Raw genomic sequence first — 10,296 nt, 5'->3', positions numbered from 1 at the left:
CTCAGAGGTTCCAAGTTCTTCATCATCTCCTACTCCCTGTTCTTGCTAGGAATGTGAAATGTTTTTCTTTAATTTCTGGAAAATAAAAATAAAAATTTTGTTAGTGATGTTTCTGCGTTTCTTTTTTGACCGCTTTTTTCACTTTGGACTGCTACACAATTTATTTAATTGGAAAGTTACGCTAATATTAAAAGTGGCATTGACGCGGTTCTCTGTTTCAAAATTTAGGAGTTGCAAGGTTTCGTTGCTTTATGATTTAGCACATAATTTTCGAATTTGAGTACATATATTAATGAGGGAAAAGTTGTGTTTTGAACAGTAGAATACATAGTAAAATCTTGTTTCTTTTCATTTTGGAATGTGAGATTTTAGTGTTAAAAGAGCTGGATTGGTTCCACGATGTTCTTTTTTGTGCTTCTTTCTTTGTTGGTTAATTCCGTGCTTGTTTCTTCTTTTTCGATATGCTTAATAAATAGAACTTCCTTAACTTTCATTTTTAATTTCAAAAGATGAATCTTCCATTACCTATTTTTGTTGCCGATTCTTTCTCGTTTATTATCAAGATTTGATTCCTTTGTTCTAAATAAATGATAGTCCTTTTCATGAAGTGATTTTTCCCCTTTTTTCTACTTTGGTGTCTCCGTGTTCAATGCTCGTTGTCCACCAAGCACACATATCAAGTTGTTATAAGAATCCCTCATCTATATTATCATCATGTCTATCTTTTGTACTTACGATAATGTTCATGTCTATTCCCTTCCTCATTGAAAATATTAAGGGAAAATGTCAATGTGTAAGTCATTGGATGGCCACTGTGAAAGCCCTTCTTTCACGGCTAAATGGAGGTTAAGAATATTTTTTTTCATGTAATTACAGAAAAGCCCACAGCACATGAATGTGATTTCACTCACATAAATGGGTAAAATGGGTATCTTAGTCATTTACAAGATGAAGATTTGGACGTGTCTTTAATGGGGTGTCCTATCAGTAGAACGTGCCTCTTAAATATTCTCTGGGAGTTTTTGACACAAAGTTCTAGTCATTCATATCATCAGCTAATAAAAAGATACTTTTGTCTTTTAGAGCGTGATTACGATATCAAATTACACAGGTAAAACTGGTTTTGTGGGTTATTTTTCTGTAACTAAATTGATATATAACATGTTTATCCAACAATGCAAAGTGAATTCTATACATTTCACCCTAATATGCCAGTAGCAGTTTTTTAAGGACTTCATCCATACAAATATTTCAAGTGCCAAAACTCTTGTAATTTTCATTTCATCTTTTTACAATGCTGTCCAGAATCTCTGCCCTGACAGTATTTTTTTTAAGTGATGTCTTCAATTTTAGATATACTTTCTTCAGGTACGTCTAAAAGGGAGTAGTAAAGGAGTAACTTTTGGAAATGAAATAAAGTGAAATTTGGTGGATGCAATTGTTGTGCATTTATGGTTTGATATGTGATGATGATTAGGAGTGCATTCATCCTGCATGAACCTATTTATTTTCTCCCTACTTCATTGACCTTTACATTGGATTCCCTCAGTTAATGATATTTTTCTGAACTGTTATAGTCCTTGTGGGTCAGGGAGCATTCAAGTAGCAAGCAAGGTCCTAATTATTAACCCCTTTTACTTTCCTGGAACACAAGGCAGTTAAGCCATGCAGCAGACCCCAAAGACAAAGTAAGCTTCAATTTTCTATTCTTACTTCAAAATTATATTGGAATGTTTAAATGCTATGATAAGGCTAAATCAACGGGTTTGTTCACCTTAAATTATGCTCTCATTTCTCAATTCTCATACTTTCAAATTCAAATGTCAACTACTATATCTGGAACATAATGTGCTCATGGATGTAAAACTTTAATGCATGAACTATATATAACTCTGTTCCAATTGACGGGTATAGTTAAAAGTTCACACATGGTTACTAACCTAGCACCACCTCAAGCAAATGTTTTTCAACTATTCACAATTTGTCCTCTTCGATTCAACTTTTAACTCTCCCCACTTTTACAAATCTCCTCACATAGTTCGTGTCATTTGAATATTGAGCTATTAGCTATGGTGTTGAAATATTCTGCAATCTCGGTAGTAAGAATCTTAAATTTTGATGGTTGTCTTTTTTTTGTTTAATTTTATTCCTTAACATAAAGCTCATGTTTCTGACGTTAAATATGTTTGTTGGGCTTTTGTCGCTGACGGTTTAATTGTCATTTTCTTCAAAAGACTGATGATTTGTTGTTCAAGTGCGTTTTGTATAGGCGGCGTTAACTGCGGAATTGAAGATTGGACCTGGGGCTTTTATTCCCTGTTACAATTATAATTATAATCATTAATACTGTGCGCAAAAGTTTTAGTTTTTCTAAATGGAATTGATTTCGCTGCAGCAGTGTCTATTTCAAATGGCTATAATGTTTTATGTATCAACTTTATCGTATTTTCTTGGATGGAGGAAAAAGCATCAGACAGTCCAGTCGCTAATTATCATTGATTGTACGATGGTAAATGTTTGACGATAGATATGTAAATTTTAAAGTTCAAATTTGAATATTTTTTACCATGTAAATCAATAATCATAATACGGATGTCAATGCTTGGAGAAAGTTTTAATTTTGAAGTTGAATTAATTAATTAAATGGTTAATGACATTTACGTTCGTTACTTCTGACAAGACTTGATCGTAACTTTAAGCAGTACTACTCACGTATTTATTACTCAATTACTCATTACAGCAAAAGTAAATGTATTTAACTCAGCTACTTGTCTGTTTAAATCTGTCTAATGGTTTGGGTTTAGGAGCATCCACCGTACTCTATGTTCAAACCACATAAAGGAACTCTGTAACGTGTTAGCAACTACCAAGTTCAGATTTTCCTGTGATTTAAAGAAATTGGTTTTGATTTATATGGCAAATTGTTTATTGCTGGTCTTTATTGCTAGAGTTCAGAGATGCGCGTTTCCACATACCAATGCAACTTTTTGGCTAACATGATAATTCATAACGCTTAGATTTTATGATTTCAGAAGTAACTCCTCTGAAGTGCCTCAGAAAGTGTCCCCTCGTGGTGGTGGACGCCAACTCAGGCCTGCCACACTAGATACTGCATCTTCATCAAACCAAGCTCACAAAACTTCAAAGGATCATAGAAGTCCTAAAGTGACTGAGCGCAGATCACCCAGAAGTCCAGCTCCAGAGGTAGGTGACACTTCTTTTGTTTGTGTAACAAAATCAATGTTCTTTTTTATTAGAAAGTGCTTTTGTGAGAAGGTAGCAGGCACGGAAAATCTGTTTTTAGTTTCTTTCTTTATCTTTAATTAAAAATTTAGCTTTATGCTTACTTAAAGCGCTTTTGTTTTTTTGCCTAAATTGTCGGATGTTGTTATGATTATGTTTATATTTTTCAAGGCTTGCTTTTTGGAAAGGCGGTGTTAACTGCTGTCTAATTCGTTGAAGGGTTTAATTCTACTAATTTTTATTGATATTCTTGGACAATGTACTGGTATAGCTAATGAGAACGTAATAATGGGGCGTCTACTGATGTGGGCACTCAATTCCTGTACAAATGCACGTTATCTGTTAGATAGATATTAAAGTCGTCTTTTTGAAGGATTCTGTTCTCGAGCATCTGTTTGATGCATTCAAATAAATTGAGTTGGTAGAATAAGCTACTTCACTGCCATGTAATAACTTGTCATTGGTTCAATATACTATATTTGGTGGCATTGTATATTCAAGCTTTGTGGAAGATTAGGTTTCTTCTGGGCCTCTTTTGTTTTGTTATTTTGTTGGCGTAGGTTTTTCTAATCCTTGTTGTTTTATAAAATTCCTAATAACTAATCTATTGATGTTTTAGAGGAAGCGTCCTAGCAGAATATCTGAATTAGAATCTCAGATTTCTCAACTCAAAGAGGAATTGAAGGTTGTGAGGAACCAGCTCAGTTTGTCTGACTCATCCAAGAAGCAAGCTCAGCAAGATGCAGAAGAGTCCAAGAAACAACTATTTGACGTATCTGTGGAACTTGAAGAATCTCAACAGCAACTTCTGAAGTTCTCTGCTACTGAACAAGCTCGTGTTATTGAGCTCCAGAAAACTATAGAAGAGCATGATAAGGCGTGGCAATCGGAACTCAAGGCTGCCCAACAGAAGCTCTCAGACAACACTTCTGCACTGACCTCTGCTATCGATGAAATTCAGCAGCTCAAGGTTCAACTTGAATTGGTAGCTAATTGTGAGAATGCACACACCCAAATTGCAGAATCATCGGACGTGGAATTACTGAACTTGAAGGATAACTTGGCAGAATCACTTTCCCTTGTGGAGAACATGAAAAATCAACTCCGGGATTCTAAAGAGTCAGGTCAGGCACAAGCTTTGGTCAACGAGACTTTGCGACAACTTGAAGCTGCAAAAAGAACTGTTGAGTTCCTGAGAGCTGATGCTGCAAAAGCTGTGCATGGCTACAACTCTGCTGCTTCGGAATTAGACCAATCTAGAACACGGGTGGACACACTAGAGACACTAGTCAGTAAACTTGAGTTTGGCCTCATTAGTAACAAAGGCAACCATTCTTTAAATGTTGCAGATGATGGGAACATGGAGCTGAAAGCTGAGATATCACAAAAGGGTGAGGATCTTAATCACACTGAAGCAGAAATTTATTCTTTGAGGTCTTCCATAGAGACTGATGACGAGACTAAGCACCTGGAAGAACATATTCAGTGTTCAGTGAAGCTCAGGAAAGCCTATGAGTTGATTGAGCAGATAAAATCAGAATCAAGCCAGAGAGAATCCGAGCAAGAGGTAGAATTGAAAAGAAAGAATGCTGATATTGAACATTTGAAGGCTAACCTATTGGATAAGGAAACTGAGTTGCAGGGCATTGTGGAGGAGAATGAGAAGTTGAATTTGCAGCTTCAAAAGAGAAATTCATCCCAAAGAGAGCTTGAACTTAAAAAGGAGCTTCGAAAACTAGATGAATGTGTGGCTGAGTTAAAGGGTGATCTAATGGACAAGGAAACAACATTGCAAAACATATCAGAAGAGAATGAAATGCTGAAGTTGGAGCTTCGTAAGAGGTTTGGACACGGTGGTAAAGTGGGGGTGGAAGTTGCAGCAGAACTTGAGGCTGCTAAGGCTGCCGAACGTGAGGCTGTTATGAAACTTGGTATTTTGATGGAAGATGCAGAAAGGAGCAACCGAAAGGCGGAGAGGGTGGCTGAGCAGCTAGAAGCGTCTCAGGCAGCAAATTCAATAGTAGAAGCTGAACTGAGAAGATTGAAGGTGCAGTCTGATCAATGGAGGAAGGCTGCAGAAGCAGCTGCTGCTATGCTCTCAGCAGGGAACAATGGGAAGCTGACTGAGAGATCAATGTCTTTAGACAACAACTATAACTCTATGATGAATAAGTACTCACCTTTCTGTGAAGAACTTGATGATGATTTTCAGACCAAGAAAAATGGCAACATGCTGAAGAAGATTGGGATCTTGTGGAGGAAACCTCAAAAATAGTCACTGTTTGGTTTAGACCACTTTCTAATGTTGTAGTGCAATGTAATCTTATGTTACTGCAATGTTTATGTTATGCAATTTTGTCTGATCACAACATTTCTCCTTGTTTGGTGAACATGGTCTACTACTTCTGCCTTGTATTCTATTTATTTAGTTAAGCCCTTTTATATGATCTACCATTTCACTATCTAGAAAATCCAGGAAATTATATTTTCTCTGTGACTTTGTAGTATCAGGAAGCATTGATTTTATAATCTGTCTCAATGTTTGTTTCTTCTCCATTTCATGGAAATTCTCAATATTTGTACTCTCTAGCCAATTTTTTTTTTAATTATGTATGTTGGAATTAAAAAATATATACTAAAATTCACAAAAATATTTTTCCAAATTTTATTCAAACATAACCTAAGTAGTTGCACCTAAAAGCATTCTCCTTTTATAGATTAAGATATTCTCAATGTTTCATAGACCCAGGATTCAAAATGAGGCTCTTTGAGCTTTTGTTATGGGCTTTTTCTCCCTCCCCCTCCATAATTTTTAACTGCACCCACCCCATAATTTTTCCAATGGCTATTTTACCCTTTGAAAGAGTGAATTTCTAATGATTATCTCTTTTCTTCTTTTACAGCGAAAAATGGAGATACGACAGTGATGACAAAAAGAAAGTATATTATCAGTGTCTGTTTATTCTTTGACCTCCATAAATTTCCTCCGAACACAAAGAAACTTATGTTCTTGTCCTTTTTAACTAAAAATAAAAAATAACTTTCAATTTTTTAAAAAAATTATAGGAAAATAGTTTCTAAATTACATAATTCAATTTAGAAGTCATTTGGCATCCCAATTATATAATCCAAAAATCTTTTTTTAAAGGAAAAAGAATTATTTCTAAATTTTTCGTTTTTGTTCTTTTTCAAATTATAGAGTCTGAAAATATTCTAACTTTAAAAAATGACTTTCAGATTGTACTATTATACTTTTAAGAGAGGACAAAAATGAAATTTTATTCATATAGAAGTGAAGGGAGAAATTTATGGAAGTGCAGCTCGCGAGTTTATGAAAGGGGCCAAAGTCCAATTTAAAGTCCACACTTTTGCCCTTCGAAAGCTTTAAAAACCAGATGATATATATATATATATATATATATATATATATATATATATATATATATATATATATATATATCAACACTTAAATCAAATTAAACTAAATAACATGATGAAATACCATTAAGAAAAAATATACTTTTAACATAGACACATTATTCTTCATTTTTTCATTACAAAATCTATGTCAAATAGATCGAATGTAAGTTGTAAAACACCAGAAAATGGTGTTTTAGAAGTAGTGGTAGTCTAAAAATAGTGAGACTCGATTATTTTAATATTAAACGGTCTTATTATAAATAGTTTTGTTCTAAACGAGTTTCATTATTTTAAAACGTATCATCTCTCTAGAAACCACTTTCATAGAGTTCTCTGCCTTCTCTCTAGATTTTCTCTCTATTGAGTTATCTATTCGACGATCAGGAGGTGCCTAGGCGATCCTGGCGTTGAAGGCAACAATCTTGACCGATCAGTTTCTTATTCTTCAGCTGGTAAGTTGTCTCCCTTTTCTTTCGCTCATTTTGGGGCTGTGAGCATGCAGTAGATTTTGTTTGCATGTAGTTTGTTGTATCTTCCTTCAATTCTTGGCTTCAATTTGGTTTTAAGACTGGTTTTTCCTCACCAATCGGTGAATCGTAGGTTTTCTTAGAAATACCTTGTGGTGCAAGCAACTGTTGGGAAAAAACTCTTGAGTGGTGCCGCTGTGTAGAGGTAAGGGAAGCTAGATTATTGATTTAATTAGTAGTTTGGCATGTGTATGATAAAATCTGTATTATGGTGCTGTTTGAGTTGAACATTAGTTGTTAAGTAGATTTAATTGTGTGTTAATTGAACGCCAAATTCTGTAAACTGTAAAATGATGATTATGATCTGGTTTCGATGGATCTAATTGTTATAATTGTGCATGTTGGAGGTACTGGTTGTGAGTAATCTGTTGTGATAGTAATAAGATAGGAAGTGAAGTGAATGGTGCTTGTTTAAAGTCAATTTGGAGAAAGTGAGGTAGTGAATTTGAGTATTTGAGGTCAAGTGCTGTTAGGGTCTGCTGGGGCAGTCTAGATAAGTCATATATGACTTATTTGAGTCATCAAAATGGTCAAAAACAGGTTCAAAGTGGTAAAATTGGATTTGAGTTTCTAAGTTGATGAAATTGAGGTTTTAGAGTAGGATTTGGTGCATAAACACTTTATTGATGTTAGAAATGTTTAGAATCATTTAATATAATCTAATTAAGTTTGTACAACAATCTAGGAGGTTAGAAGTTGGGAAAATTGAGTATAATTGGTAAGTTGTGGTTGAGTTGCATAATTCTGCAGAATTTCGTTCTGCAGATTATGCAAACTCGCTGTGTGAATGGATTCGCATAGCGAGTCACCTTGGTGAGATGCTCTCTGCCAAGGCATTCGCACAGCGAATGGATTGAGAAGGTTGCTCTCTGTTTGATGATTCGCATAGCGAATCAAGTCGCTACGCTACTGGTTGGGGTCTGGGGTTATTATTCTTTTTATTCGAACAACGAATGAGTTTCGCTCTGCGAGTGCTTGAGGAGCATGAACCACTGTCTGGGGTTCTCGCATAGCGAGCTGGGACGCTATGCGAATGGTTTAAAGGGTTGGGTCTTTGTCTGAGGATTCGCACAACGAGTTAAGTCGCTGTGCGAGAAGCCTCTAGTTTCGCTATGCGAATGTGTGCGCTATGCGAGGGGTTCTGTTCTAGTTCACTTTTCTTGTGATCTTAAGTTGTTCTAAATGAAACATTGAGTGTTGTATGAAGTAAGTTGAAGTTGTGGTATGTAATATCATTGGTTATTGATGTATGTTGTATTTCAAAGTGTAAGTTGGTGATTTCAAAGTGTAAAGTTCAAAGTATGGTTGATGGACGTAATTCCATGGATCTCACAGGGAGATTACATGGTGGTGCCCTATGTTATGGACGTAATTCCATGGACCTCACGGGAAGGTTACATGGTGGTGCCTCATATTGCGGTCTAAAGTGAGTTCTCTTGTTGAGATTCAAGTATGTTTAGAATGAATGCAGGAGCTCAGTCTTGGAGGTTATCCTGAAACTCCAATGGTATTTCATTCTCAAGTAGAGAGGATTGATCCATGTCGTGAGGAGTAGCAGGAGGTCCTAGTCTTGGGTGCTTCCAGTATGGCCCAAGGTGAGTGATAACAGACTAACCTCGTGAGTGTGGTAGGGTGAAACCCATTGACAATGGCATTGCAAAGCAGGCCACCACGAGTGCATGACCCGCCATAGCTCGACAATCATTCTAAGTCCAGACGGTCAAAGTCAGTGTGGTGTTATGTATGAAGAGTTATGTGGTGTGAATGAATAAGTATGCTTGTATGAAACTTAGCAAATGAGTATATGATTAATCTTTATTTAAACTAGCTTACCCTTGATTTTCTGTTGTCTATCCTTGTATGTTTTCTGTTTTGCGATGATCACCTGATTGGTGTGAGCTTAGGGAGACATTTGTTTCAGTTACATCAGTGTTAGGTGATCGAGGAGATTCAGGAAAGAATTCGGACGAATCTATAAGTGTAGTTATTATCTTTCGTAGGTTTGTTTCTTATATTAGTTAGTTTATCATATATGTAATATTCATTTTAGTAGTATTTTACTATTAAAGATGGGATGTTACATGAGTGTGTGTCATAGTGTCATTATTCATATGATTACATATGTTACCGAAAGGTTGACTCAAATTCTGGATGAAACAAATGAATTCCTGAAAATAAATAGTAAATATTATTAATACATAAATTAGCAATTGTAAAAGAATTACCACAATGTCAGTCATATAATTTTAAATTACCGTTATACTAACGTTAGTACATTAAAAGTACTTGTTAATAATAGTTACACATTGACATATCATTATTTTTAGCTAACATGGTTGTCTTTTGTGCTTCGAGACTCGTTTTCTTAAAACAAAAACAGGATATTTCTATTTCATATTTTGCTGGTTTTAAAGTTCTTCACAAATGCAGTTGGACAGAACCCCTTTGTGTTTGTATTGTAGTACTTGTTTGTTAATTGTTACTGGCTCACATTCTGACATTCATAATTGTCAAACTTATGTGTGGCTGCTTTCTCACGCCCAAATCCTACGTTGGATTTGGTCTGCCCAATGCATTTATGGCCAAACAGATTTCTTTCCCAAAATTTTCTTGCCTAAAGCAACTAGAGATGAATTTGATTCTGAAGTTTTGTTTTTGGAGCTTGATTTTGTAAAGAAGAACTTGAATACTGCCTTGGCTTACTTCTATAAAGTACATAATCAGGAAGTATTTCATCATTTTAACTATCAGAAACTATATAGACAAACAAAAAAGTCAAACTCTTTCCGTGATTAGCTCACAAACAAAGGGAAACACAGATTCACAGTGGCCTCAAATCACCAAAGATGTAAAGCCATCACCCTATGAAGATGATCACAATGAAGAGAAACCAACCAGAAAAATTGGAGAAAGATACATGAGCAATCGGTTTTCCTTTCGCACAGGTATTTCCCATGATGAAAGGTGTGATGTTGTTAGACCAAACCAGCAAAACATGAAGGAAAAGAAGAAGAAGCAAAAGTGATTATCTGGTCTAGCCAAGAAGAAAATGTCCACAACAATGCCCTGGTTAATTAGCTCTCAAGAAGCAGAGTCGTCAAAACAA

General features: G+C 35.5%; 1 protein-coding gene across 3 annotated transcripts in view; it reads left to right on the top strand.

Moving 5' to 3' along the window:
* LOC108332313 (interactor of constitutive active ROPs 3) overlaps window positions 1-5,782 on the top strand; it is a 6,164-nt gene extending 382 nt beyond the window's left edge. Inside the window, exons 2-5 of one of the 3 annotated variants that reach the window (XM_017567500.2) lie at window positions 1-7; window positions 1,592-1,688; window positions 3,033-3,204; window positions 3,863-5,782. The exon at window positions 1-7 is cut by the window's left edge and continues 76 nt beyond it. In XM_017567500.2, the coding sequence (XP_017422989.1) occupies window positions 1,666-1,688; window positions 3,033-3,204; window positions 3,863-5,518 (1,851 nt within the window). In that variant the 5' untranslated portion in view covers window positions 1-7; window positions 1,592-1,665 and the 3' untranslated portion in view covers window positions 5,519-5,782. Of the gene's footprint in view, window positions 8-75; window positions 1,112-1,577; window positions 1,689-3,032; window positions 3,205-3,862 lie in introns of those variants that run through there. The other 2 variants (XM_017567497.2, XM_052871067.1) reach the window with 2 other exon arrangements.
* The last annotated feature ends 4,514 nt before the right edge of the window (window positions 5,783-10,296 follow it).

This window comes from Vigna angularis, chromosome 11 (assembly GCF_016808095.1).
Source record: "Vigna angularis cultivar LongXiaoDou No.4 chromosome 11, ASM1680809v1, whole genome shotgun sequence".
Lineage (NCBI taxonomy): Eukaryota > Viridiplantae > Streptophyta > Magnoliopsida > Fabales > Fabaceae > Vigna > Vigna angularis.
Note: the sequence above shows the minus strand (reverse complement) of the source record. Positions and strands in the feature narration are given on the sequence as shown.